The sequence below is a fragment of the Aquila chrysaetos genome, chromosome 6, assembly GCF_900496995.4.
Source record: "Aquila chrysaetos chrysaetos chromosome 6, bAquChr1.4, whole genome shotgun sequence".
NCBI lineage: Eukaryota > Metazoa > Chordata > Aves > Accipitriformes > Accipitridae > Aquila > Aquila chrysaetos.
Genome location: NC_044009.1, coordinates 53,364,889 through 53,378,004, shown reverse-complemented (window position 1 = coordinate 53,378,004; position 13,116 = coordinate 53,364,889). Strand labels below are relative to the sequence as shown.

Sequence of the window (13,116 nt, the reverse complement as noted above, 5' to 3'; positions counted from 1 at the left end):
TCAGTTCTGTGCCGAGTAGCAAATTCAGGATCATGACCCAAGGCAATTTTAGTGCTGCAGAATATTTGGGACAAAGATGATTGTAGCAAACGTTTTCTGACATACTACTTACACACCACAGATTAGATAAAATTCATAATCTTTGTAATTATACTCTGGAGGTATTGGTCCTGTTTATTTCTGTGGGGGACGTGCGGAGGGGAGCTATTCTGGCTGCACATACACAGCCCCTGTATTCAGCACAGCTAAATCGCAGTTGTGGAATATCCCTATTACAAGTGTAAATTAAAACCTATAAAATAATATGGAGATTATAAAAATTGCGTTAAAACTGATAACAGCTTTACTGATTTACTGACAATGAAAATATATAGCATTTTTTCTGTCAGAACATTTATCAACACATGGCAACCCTGGACTAACTTGACATGTAAAATGATCAAAATGGATTATGAAATCTCTTCCATTCATTTCTATTGATTTTGGTTATGATAAAATTCATCAGTGTGCAAAGGAACACTTGCAACTGGCATTTCCCCCCCCCCCCAAAAAAAAAAATCCAGGCCAATTGGCTGGCTGTAATTTTAGTATGAGATGGCAGTGCAGAATACCTTACCCTGCGTGTCATCGGCGAACGCACACAGCTCCTACGTCCCAAGAATGCTAAGTGCTGTATTAACTCCTAATTTTCACTTTTAAACTATGAAGTGCTAAATTCTGAGCTAAAATGGGAAAGCATGGACAAAATTATGTTATGTTTACTAAGAAGCATCTATCTGAACATTTTTCCTTTAAAAATAAACTTTTTCAAGGCCAATCAAAGTTATTTTTGTAACTGCCATAACAAACTGCCAGTGAAGGGACCATTTTTAATCAGTTTTATTGATTCATGCTTTCAGCTCTTACTCAGTTAAAAACAAGGCACATTAAATACATCCTCTTATTGCTCTATAAATGCATGCGGCTCATTCTGTATATCAAAAGTAATAAATAATGGCAGTAAAACACCAAGACAGTTATAAAAATGACAACCCAGCCTCAAACACAGTATTTAACAGTTCAGTCTAGAACAGTAACCTAACAAAATACGTAAGTGCCACATGTAAAACATGCAGTGTGTATGTATGTGTGTACATATATACACATGTATTGATACACGCATATATAAACACGCTGCATGTACACGCATCCCCTCCCCCACAGGCGTAGTTTATTTAAAACACAAAATAACCCCCCCATCCAGAAATACAACTCCCACCTCAAAAAAAAAAAAAAAAAAAAAAAAAAATCACATTGCTGTTTTTCCACCTAGGATCAGAACAATGCAAGACAGTGACATTTTACAACTCTTTCTACAGTACATTCACATGGAAAAAAACCCCCAAAAAACAACAAAGCCAACATTCCTGAAAACAGATGAGAGGTGATAAATAAATACTTCTAGATTTTTTCCATGTATAGATTTAGCTGTTTTAAGTAACACATGCAATCTTCTCTTGTTACACAAGGTAGGCATACAAGATCTTGCTGTGCCATACAAAAGAGCAAAGAAGCATGACAGTAAAGTGCCTAAGATGCAAAGCAAATTCATATCGGAGGACACACATATAGCCAAGAAAATCCCAAAGTCACATTCTGTATGCGATATTACTAAAACAAGAGAACAAAGAGTATACTTTGGGTACAAAGCAGAAAATCCTGGCTTTACAGGTAAACTTGTATTATTAATTCTTAACAGTGCCATTTATAGAGGAGTGGAGGAGAATTTTTCTTTAAACCGTACAAAAGATGTTAAATATCGTAAATATTTTTCTTTATGTGGCCTGGAAAAGGTCTCATTACTTTTACTTTTTTTCTTTTTTCCTTAAATTATTGTTAACAGTAGAATCCTAAACCCCTTCCCTCCTTACCTTGCTCACTGAACCAAAATAACCTGTGTATTGTACATTCATTTCCCTCCAATTCTGCACTATATGTAAAATCTGTTACTGTGTTCTTATTTGAAACAGGTGTTGGAAATATGAAGCTGTGTCAAACATTACATACTTTACCTGAATATACTGAAACATATTTCAAAAAGAAAAGTTTACAGGACCACAGAAACAAACCCCTTTGTTCATAGAATTCTTACATTGTCAAATATGCTAACTCCTCATTCACGTAGACTGTGCCTCACTAGCACACGACTCGAAGCAAAGAAGCCGTAACACCTTAACACTATCTGCATTTTGGTACAAGGCAGCGTCAAAAAAAAATTTAAGATGCAAAAAACACCTGAAAGGCATTTTACCCGAGACTGTCTCCTTCCCTCCAGATTTTACCAATTGTTTGGACTGACAGAAATATAACCATTTGCTGAATTTTAAGTGAGGCTTGCCCCCCACCCCCTTTTTTTTTTTTTATCTACTACTATTAAACACCTGAATTTTAAATTTTTTTTTTAAAAAGACTCTGCCTCTCCAGCCAAACATGACATCTGTACTTACTATGCTACATACTAACACTCCTCAGCATCTCCACTTTGTGTATGTAATCATTTTCCCTTTTAAAATATCAAAGCAATCTTCGCTGTTCATTCCTGTACTGTTATTTTCCATTAGTGAAAGTGGTGACATCAGTTAAAATATATCAGATTTTACACAAGTAGAAATTCTGACACCTTGAAACTGAAGTTTGTTTTGAGTTGTAAATTGGTATTTATACTCAAAGAATATAACAGAATGAGAAATTCATCAATGAACCATTCTTATGTTTTTCCCTTCCTTGTTCTACATTAGGCAGAAATCTTCCATCTGATCTTGAACCTAGTCAATCTAACAATAGAAAGGCAAATAGCCAGATACAACGTTGTTGAAAACAGCTCAAGTGAGTGGTCCTAATTGTTTGGTTTTTTTCATGAATCTGCTGAAAAATAGCCCTTTCACTTTTCTATAAAAGTTAGTGGAATGCATAACAAATTTCATTGTTTCACTTTCAGCATTTTTAAATAAACAATTAAGACTGTTATGCTATCAAAAACTGCCATATTCTACATATCATCAGTGTTTGTCCAAAACTGGACATACTGGAAACAGTATGAAGCACTTTACAGCATAAAACACCACCTGCTAGACAATGCTGTTTATTAAAGGAAGCTTATTTTTATTAATATGGGAGAAAGGAAAGCTGTCCCCTAGCTTTTAACTAAATTATTAGCTTGGGTGATTAATCAAGATGTCTTGTAGTTTTCCAGCTTCATACTGCTGATATTTTTGTCTGGCCAAGTATTGGTACCACTGAAATAACAGAGCACTCGAAAGAGCAAAACCAACCACCTACAGAAGGCTCATGACAGTTCTTCACAGTAATCACTACCTCAGGAAGCATCAGTTTTGTTCCTTTCACGATACTATCTCCAATCCAGAACGTCAGCTTTCCCTCTCTTGCTCTTTGTTGAAGAGGACAGATCAGCAGCTTTTAAATACTAAATGCATATTTGCAAAACTCAATGCAATGCATTTAAAGGCAGGATTCACTTTCTGAGCATCATTTTCTTTAAGAGGTAAAGGTGATATAAAAGCTAATGAACAAGGCAGTACGTGCACACGTGCTTGTGTGTGCACCCAAATCTTTCTAGACTGTATTCCTGAACTCTTTGTTAATAAGCCCCTGTGACTAAAGAATACCCAATCCAAAAGGCCACATACTGGAGTATTAAGAGCTGTACAGAAAACCATTAATAATGAAAAAAACCGCACCAATGTATTTTTGTAAGAGCTACACCAATGGACAGATACTGGTCATCTTGAACAAGCAAGGACAATCAGAAGCACTGGAATGTTTTTCAGCAGACAGACGCAGCTACATGTCTCCGTTAGCCGTGGCTGTGAGCAGACGTTGTGTTTGAACTCACAGTCCACCACCGCTCCGGTCCACCGGAATCACCACCCTCTGATGCAGATTCTCCTCTGCAGTCTTCATGAGCACAGCCAGCCGGCTTCCAGACACATGGCCCTTCTGAATAGCACTCATGAGCTTAAGACACAAGAGGGAGAGCATCCTGTTAACTCATTTGCAAGACAAAGAGCAAAGGTTGACCGTCGGTACAGCCCCTCATGGAAAGACCTCAGTAAGCAGAGCAGCCAGAGGGACAGCAGGGTAACCGCAGCTGATACCAGTCCCAGAGCGGACACCGCACAAGCCCTCCACCAGTACGGCTTACGGGCCACAGGACACCAGCAGCTTGGTGCATGGAGTTAATAGCAGCTTGGTACTATTAACTCCTCTGCACGAGGGCTGTACGGACACGGCTGGCTGTCCTGCCCCCGAGCCACCGACGGTGGACACTGTCACAGTTCCAGTCTAAATGGCTGAGATAACACTTGCTACTGGCTCTTGGACAAAATAATTAATGAATATACAGAACTGATTTTTCCATATATAAAACAAAACTGCTGTATGGTTTCAAAGACTCACTTTGAAGCTCATTTACATTTTCCAGAAATATCAATGAAGGTTTTGGCAAGGCATGGGTGGCAGGAAGAGTAGAAGTACCAAATACAATCCATTTGGAAGTAACAGTGCAGGCAACCATCAACACCAGGGTTTTTCAGTGACATTTAAGAATGTCGGAGAACCCATCTATTTCACGCGTGCCTTCTTTTTTTTTTTTTTTTTTTTTTAAATATCTGAAAGTTGTAACTAATAGAAGAACACCATTCCTGATCTACAACTGACCCCGGACCATACCCTTTTTCATTGATATGCCCTTCTTTGTAGAGATAGTGTACTTGACTTCCACAATTCTTTCAAATCCGAATTCCTTTATAGACTTTTAAAACTAATTTGCCTTTAAGTCCTTGAAACTGGACTCAGCTCTATCTTAACGAACACACACTAGCACTAAGATTTTAGTTAATTCTTTTTTATCCCATGGATAAAGTGAGCATTAGACTTGAAATTACATGCAGTCAGCTTGTCAAAGACTACCATGGAAAGCAATCGGCACTTACAAAATGCAATTTCTTACTCCCATCGAGTGCTAAGAATCCTTTAGATTTCCTCCCTTCCATAGGAAAATCTATTAATTATATCTGCAGCTGGACCTATGCAAATGTAGTATCAACCCTGCGAAAGCTGGAAGTAGTACCTGGCAGAGGAAGGGACAGAAGAGAACCCCATGCTTTACAGACCCAGCCGAGGCTGGAAAAACCTCCCTGCATTTGAAGGCATTTTGATCACACTGCACAGCCCTGAGGCAAGACAGATGACCGAGCTGGGAAGGAGAAGACAAGCAGCAGTAAGAGCAGTAGCTACAGCCAGCAAGGGAATGTCACCATTGCTTGGGCTTGGTGTTCTCCCTCGCCTCCCTCCCCACTTACAGAGCAATCCCTAGGCACAGACTGGGAAGCCCTAAGAGGAGAGACATTGCCCTCACACCCATTCACCCTGCTTGACGATACACCCGATTGCCAGTCTTGTGTCTGTCTGCTCTGACTATACTGCATGCTCTTTGGGGAGGTGACCACAAAAAAAATGGCTGATCCTCTGGCACCGCCATGAAAACAAGAGTTTCTGGTACATGGGTCTGTCAGGACCCGAGAGGAAATCTGCTGTTGCGGAAAAAGCTTCCTTCTCATTTAACGTGGGGGTGGTTTTGCCTTTACATACTGAAACTAGTTCCCAAGGTCCCCCTCCTTTCTTGAGCATAAATGACGGCAGCACTAGACTTCTGTATTCAAGTCTTCAGAAAAACAGTCACTGCCATAAGACAGCTCTGTGTGCACATAAACACTGTCAGAGCTCTGCCTCCCTGCCACGGTGGAACGACCTGTTTATATTAAACGCTGATCAATGCAGTCCACTTTCTCTTTGTGAAACACCTGTAAGCACTGGTGTCTGCCGGGACCAGTTCTCACGAGACCATTATTTGAGTTACGTTGGCAATCTGCAGTTGGCCAAATGAAAGCACTTGGCATTGCTCTGCTCCCCACCTGGAGAGCTACGCAGCCACCCTGGTACAACGTGTTCCTATATTCTAATATAAACATCCACAAATATTTGCACATGGCTTTCCACAAGCATTCTGCGGTAAAATGCAATTACTTGAAAGTTTTCAGAAAGCAAACATGAAAGTATTGGGAACTGACTTAACAGATCCATTAAAAAAAATTAAACAAACATTTAATGTATTTTGTTCCTTCCATGGCAACCTCCTGTTAATTTTATTACCATACTTCCTACTTAGCGCTTGGCTACGCAGCAGCTCCCCATGTGCTGCTCTCTGCCTCTACAGGAAGGAGGTGCATAGGCACAAGTGATCATTACTGCAGTGCCCAACACTGGTGTTAAATATTTAGATTGCATTATGAAATGTATAGGAGAAGCCAGTAGCCACAGCATTACACAGTTTTACAAATGTAACTGTGAAACTATACCAAAACAGTGACTTGCCGTTTATATTCTACAGATATTATGCCTTAAGGAGGCAACCCCTAATGAGACTATTCAGCACAGTAAAGCAAAAACCCCAGAAAGCCACCAAAAATCCACAGAAGACATAATTACTAGTTGTTTCAACTTCTTAACCACAATGTAACCAAACTAACCAAATTATAGTTTAACACAGCCCTTGCAGTAAATGGTGGGTTCCCCCCCACAAATAAAAGCTTTCATATGCAAAGGGAGGTAAGAGGGAGACCCTTTTGCAATAGCCAGAAAAACAGCTGTGATTTTCCCTTATATGTGAACACATAAGCACAAACTCCCAAAGCCATTGTTTCTTCTTTCTGCCCCCGTGGTTTGTTTGGGTTTATTTTTCCCCTTCCCAAGTGCATTTCAGTTACCCAACTAAATTGCTCCATTTTAGGCAAATAAATAGTCCCTTTTTCTAATGCTGGACACAACCTGTGAAAATTTTCTGCATTTAGATTCAACAATGCTGCTCTTATCTACAGCTCATCTCGAGAGAGACAATTACCATTTCCTTTGCCTTGATCTTGTTTGTTTAACTTGACACAGTGAAGAAAGGGCTGACATTGACCAAAATCCCCAGCATTAATTTATCTCATGTTCGGCATTCATCATTGCCACCATGCAGGAAAGACATGGCAGTCACTTGAAATACCACACCAAGAAAGACTCTACAAAAACAAAGCTGGCTGGCAAACTGCATATGCAAGAGGAGCTGGGCAAACAAACATTTCAGTAGCACCCTTAATTTTATTTTAAAGCCCTTCAAAAAGCAGATATATGGGTTGTCAATGTAATGTCTTTCGTACAAACTGACATAATGTTAGCCAATCCAGGAGTTAAAATGGGATTATATGGACTGGATGTGCTTTAACCACAAGCTCATTCTTTAAAATATTCAAAATAGTTTAGAAACTACTAACCACTTAACAGACCCAGATAAATGTCGGTGTGCATAACTGTGCCATATACCTTCCAGTGGACTATATCGTTCTGAATATATTTAAACAGCATTTCTATATTTAAAAAAAGCCAAATTCAGGTCTGTACTGTAGTATACTTTGTAAATTGGACCTGTTCTTTGGGTCTTATTGTTTCCGCACATAAAAAAAACCCCTTGAATTTCAAAGTTGCTTGAGGATGGCTCTGTGTGTCACTTATCTTGTGATTTGGCAAATAGCATCAACACTACAGTGTTTACCCAAGTAATACTCACCTAGTCTCCAATCCAGCCCTTCAGCAAAGAGATAAAAAAATTAAATACCTATGCCTTTGTTCATTAAAGTTACAGCCTCTCTTGTAACAAAGAAACACCCACCTGCAAAAATTCATTGAGCTCAACCTGTCCATTTTTGTTCAGATCCACTTCATTTAGAATATCATGAAGTGTGTTTTCAGCAATTTGCACACTGATGCTCTAGACAAAAAAAAAAGTACAGAAGTATGTCAACTGGATTGTTCGGCACTATTTATGGCACACTCTAAAATTTAGATAAGAGGCTTAAAAAGGAAACTAAACGAACACAAGGAAACATTACCTCCAAGACACGCTGCACATCCAGTATAGTAATAAACCCTTTCTTGTCCTTGTCAAACATGTGGAATCGCTTCTTGTACCTGCAAGATAAGGATTATCAGTGGGAAAAACTGCACTCAGAAGAATGACTGGTATTAATTCCTAGCAGCATAGGGAACTCTTCTACGTTACTTACCTTTCAATATCTGAAGGCCCTAGACTGATTTCAGAGCTGTCTGTTAATTGATCTGATTTTACTTTGTAGCCCATTTCATAATAGAGAAACTTTTTAGCAGCTTCAAGTTCTTCCTACAACAAAAAGAGAAAAACGGTATATCTGAGGAATAGCAAGTTCTTACACAATTATTTTTAATGTAGTATTTATTAGCTTCTTCCACTTAACTAGAATTTATCTAATATCCAAAAACTAAGCAGACAGTAGCTAAAAAGCATTTAAAAAATAAGCTAAGCTTAGGCACATTTTAGTCTTGAAAAGAGATATCAAGTCTAGTAAAGACTTCTAATCACCGTGTTAACACTGAAGGCATGGTATGGTCCTAAAAGTCACACATGGTATATCTACCTATTTCATGAAGAATGGCACTTGCAGGTCAGGCCTACAAAATGCCATTTAACTCACAGCTGATATCTTAGTGCAATGTTTCACCTGTCTAGAATCAGCAAAAAAATCAGGAGGCTCAACACCAGGCAGGTTCTTTATGTTTTAAACTAGTTCTCTTGATGGTAGTAAAATTAATTTATTACCTGAAAGTTCAGTGCAAGGTCTTCCATAGCCAATTTTTTAATAAGTGATAAACAACTGACATAACGTAAAGTACTGTAGAACAGAGTTCTTTCTACAGCGATGGGTACACCAAACACGGTTCTAAAAGTGATACAATCATCTGCCACATGGGCACCAATATTAAATAGTCCGCACTGCAGTTAACAAACAAGAGTAAGCATGCTAAGTAACGGCCGCAGTAGCATTAAAAGATTCCTAGGCACGTACGTGTAAGCCACTTCATCTAGCAAAGACTTGTTCGTGAAGGCATATTAGGAGACCAAGTGAACTATACCAGACTACTCTTACATACTTCAATAAAAGCACACAAATTAGCCTTAAAGTCCCAGACCAACAAAGACTTATTTAATGGTCTTACTATAAGATCTAAATTAAAGAATGCTCTTCTGGATAGGCATTGAATTGCCTCGTCCGTCAAGTTGAAATATAGCACATGCAAGATTGCTGTAAAAATGTAGCACTTCAAAATGGCCCAAGACTGGTTGCAGAAGAGGAGCTCAATAACTCAGGGGGTTTTTAGCTTCATGTCCTGGTTTCAGCTGGGATAGAGTTAATTTTCTTTCTAGTAGCCGGTATAGTGTTATGTTTTGCATTTAGTATGAGAAGAATGTTGATAACACACTGCTGTTTTCAGTTGTTGCCAGGTATTTATACTAAGTCAAGTATTTACGCTAAGTTTATACTAACTCAAGGATTTTTCAGCTTCTCATGCCCTGCCAGCAAGAAGGCTGGAGGTGCACAAGAAGGTGTAAGGGGACACAGCCAGGACAGCTGACCCAAACTGGCCAACAGGGTATTCCATACCATGTGACGTTATGCCCAGTATATAAACTGGGGGCAGTGCGGCTGGGGGGGATTGCTGCTTAGTAACTAACTGGGCATCGGTCAGCAAGTGGCGAGCAATCGCATTGTGTATCACTTGTTTTGTATATTCCAATTCTTTTATTATTACTATTATTGTCATTTTATTATTATCATCATTAGTATTTTCTTCCTTTCTGTCCTATTAAACTGTCTTTATCTCAACCCATGAGTTTTTCTTTTTTCCCCCGATTCTCTCCCTCATCCCACTGGGTGGGGGAGGGAGTGAGCAAGCAGCTGCGTGGTGCTCAGTTGCTGGCTGGGGTTAAACCACGACATCTCATTTGAAAGAAAAGGAGGCTTTTCAAAAAGAAACCCCAGTGGATGTTCAGGGAACACAGAGGCTGCCCTGCTGGCATTAGTGAGCTCACACAAGCCACAGATGGCTTTGTAAGTCTTACAGGTGCATGCAGTACTTGTTAATTTTCCTTCCTGCAGGTTATGGTGAGAATGGGTGTCTAACTCCCCAACTGTGGGCCACTGGAGTTAAGGCTGTCCATGCAACCCTAGCATCATGCTGGTTTCAAATTCTTTGCTTTGCAACCTTCCCATTTTCTCATCTACTGTTATGGAAGAACTGATACAGCTTTGTTTAACACAGTAAATTATTACATGAGCAAATCTCATTGGGTAAGGGTGAGACACCTCTAACTTCAGTCAAACACCTCTGACTATGAGGTTGCTCAACACACATGCAGACAAGCAACACGGCTCACAACTGTGACATGATGGTATCCCTTTCTTTATGCATTCCTGTGGGGAGGCTGTAGGATCACAGCAGGCCCTCTGGATAGCAGGATTCAAAGGAGCTCCTTCCAGAATGTTAATCAAACTTCTAGCTGGCTAAAAGGTTTCACAAACAGTCCAAGGGAAAATTCCCATCCCCTTTGGAGTGGAAGAGCTAGATGAGCATTCACATGTTGTTTGCTTCAGAGTGCAAGTAGTCCCAAACCATGTGTCCCATTTGGGTAGAGCACTCCTTGCCTTTCCTCCACCATACTCTGGACAGCATTACAAGCGCAGCCTCCAGTATTCTGGGCATTTATCTTTTTATGACAACAGAAAGAAGTGGTAATCGGTAACTTACATGATATGATAGTTCAGAAGGGGCAGGATGCATGTCAGTAAGTGGGATATCTACATCTAAGCTAGTTATCCAAGGTACTCCTGACAGTTTGTGGACATCTAAACAGGGCCATAGGGTGAAATTCAATGCATGCACAGCAGATACCCTCATTAGGGTAAGTCATCTGGCCGAAGTTTGTTTACTACAGAGCAGGCATACAGAGACTAGCTTAGATAGACACAGCCTGTTATCAACACCGCAAGTAAAGTGAGATGAGTCCCACACATGTCTGAGCACAGACCCGCTGGGGGAAAAGGAAGCTAACAATGACCTTAAACATTAATTTAGGCCAGAAAACGGTGCAAACTCAGCATTCATCACTTTTGAGAAGACAGAGCAGACAAAAAGGAGTGACACAGACTACAAGATCCCCCTTTTCTGAGGCAGATCTTTTGAAAAGTGTCAGTAAACAAAATATTTGAACAGGAACAGGATAGTAATGCCAAGACTGCTTTCATTTTTAAAGTTGGGGAACAACAGGATACAGATCTTCACTTTCCCCTCCACCCCCTGGCCAATACCAACTCATTTCACAGCTATTTTGATAAAGTCTGTGTAGTGAAATATGCCAAGTGAATCATTCTCTCAGGAAGAAAGCATCACTTGAAGTTTTCTATTCAACTAATTTAGATCGTTAACATGGAAACTACTTAAGAAAAACAAAACAGTTTCAGATGAAAAAGGCCCTTTGTACCTTTTTTTTCTGCTCATTCCAGTTAAGTTCTTTCCCCATTATATCTATGATTCTTGGCAGGGCTTCCTCTGCAGCCTGCACATTCAGAAAGGCCAAGCGAGTACGTCGGGAAATCATATCCACTGCCGTGCGGGCATACTCTTTAACACCATAGACAACCTAGAACAATAAGACAAGGGGAAAAATGCAGATGAGAAAGTAGACGGGCATTGTCAGAAATTATGTTTAGCATCACAAACGGCACTGCTGGGCTGGCTATACAAAACGAACTTTCCGTAACTAGTTCCCACCCAACCAAGAGAAGCATTTAAAAAGCTCCCTTCTCCTTGGAACATTTTATAAAACACATCTAGGATCAAACGTGTATATATGAAATAAAAAAAATAGACATTATATAAATATTTAATTATATATAAATATATTAATATGTGTATATACAAACATATAAACATAAAAGTAAAGCATGCTCCGGGGAACGGGAAAAACAAGAACAGGAAAAAAAATCTGGACCTCACCAAATGAAAGGGTTTATGGAGATGTTTTACAGAGCGAGACAGCCCTGCTCTAGAACCTGGTTATCCCAAGAAGAGAATCAAAGAACACTATGTAGTTCTTCCACATACCTCAGCTTCAATATAAGGAAATTCAGATACAAGACGTTTTCCAACAATAGGCCATCTCTTTCCTGTAACTTGGGCTATTTTGGCCACCTCAAAAGCCTTGTCCCCATATGTTGAAGCTAGATGCTGAGCCACCTATGGAGTTCAAAACAAATTCGATATGCTTTTGAAAGCACATCAAATATACACACGTTTTTCTTGTCAATTCTCTTATCACCAATAACAAATAGGCTGAAGAGGGTATTAGATTTTGATTGTGTGGGAGGAAACTACTTGCGTTGTGAATGGGTTAGACCAGCACTGAAACCACTATGTATGTATCAATGTAACTGTAACTAACGATGCTCCAACTCTTCTGCTACACTGTGATCACACCTGAAGTACAGATTTTGTTGGGCTCAAAGGAAGACAGACCCTAGCATGTCATAACATTTTAATGCAGAAAACAGTCAAGATTAGGAGGAAGGGAAAAGGGAAGAAAAGAAAAACAATTACTAGAATTTATTTTTTTTAAAACTACCTTTGCCCCGGCCAGATAATAAGCTCTTATCAGGCTCGACAGACCTTTGTACAAGTTACGCTGGCATTAGATTTAGTGGGAAAACAACACCCCGACACAGAAACATCAGAGCATCAACAGAAACCATGACTCACCTCACTTTCAAGTCCATAGTCTTGGACCAACCTAATGTAGAGAGTGGGACTCCAGTCCTCAGCCCCTTGTAGCTGCAGTCCAATGGTCTTACTAGAACCTGCCTTCAGATCATGCGCTTGAATAGCTGCATCAATGGTGTCTTGCGCCATGGCACGGTAGGTTGTCCACTTCCCACCTGTAACCACACATTTACTTCTTTATTTGGGGAAAGCAAGTGGAATATGAAGTTGGTATGTACTATATATATTTTATATATCACATTATTCTTACTAGACTTGCTCCAACAAGCCAGTCATGCTACCACTGAAAGATCATTATCTAGTTAAAGGAACATGAAAGATCATCCTGTAACGAGAAAAGTTTTCAATAAAATACACTGAGAAAGCCCA

The 13,116-nt window shown here is 39.7% G+C and overlaps 1 protein-coding gene across 6 annotated transcripts in view; it reads right to left on the bottom strand.

The window, feature by feature from the left end:
- The window catches only part of GPD2 (glycerol-3-phosphate dehydrogenase 2), a 79,200-nt gene that overhangs the window by 13,549 nt on the left and 52,535 nt on the right, over nucleotides 1–13,116 (bottom strand). For 4 of the 6 annotated variants that reach the window (XM_030017336.2, XM_041124257.1, XM_030017335.2 and 1 more), the window contains 6 exons: nucleotides 12,727–12,902; nucleotides 12,076–12,207; nucleotides 11,453–11,611; nucleotides 8,163–8,275; nucleotides 7,989–8,067; nucleotides 7,769–7,867 (listed from right to left, as the gene is read on the bottom strand). In XM_030017336.2, the coding sequence (XP_029873196.1) occupies nucleotides 7,769–7,867; nucleotides 7,989–8,067; nucleotides 8,163–8,275; nucleotides 11,453–11,611; nucleotides 12,076–12,207; nucleotides 12,727–12,902 (758 nt within the window). Of the gene's footprint in view, nucleotides 1–863; nucleotides 4,015–7,768; nucleotides 7,868–7,988; nucleotides 8,068–8,162; nucleotides 8,278–11,452; nucleotides 11,612–12,075; nucleotides 12,208–12,726; nucleotides 12,903–13,116 lie in introns of those variants that run through there. The other 2 variants (XM_030017337.2, XR_003923867.2) reach the window with 2 other exon arrangements.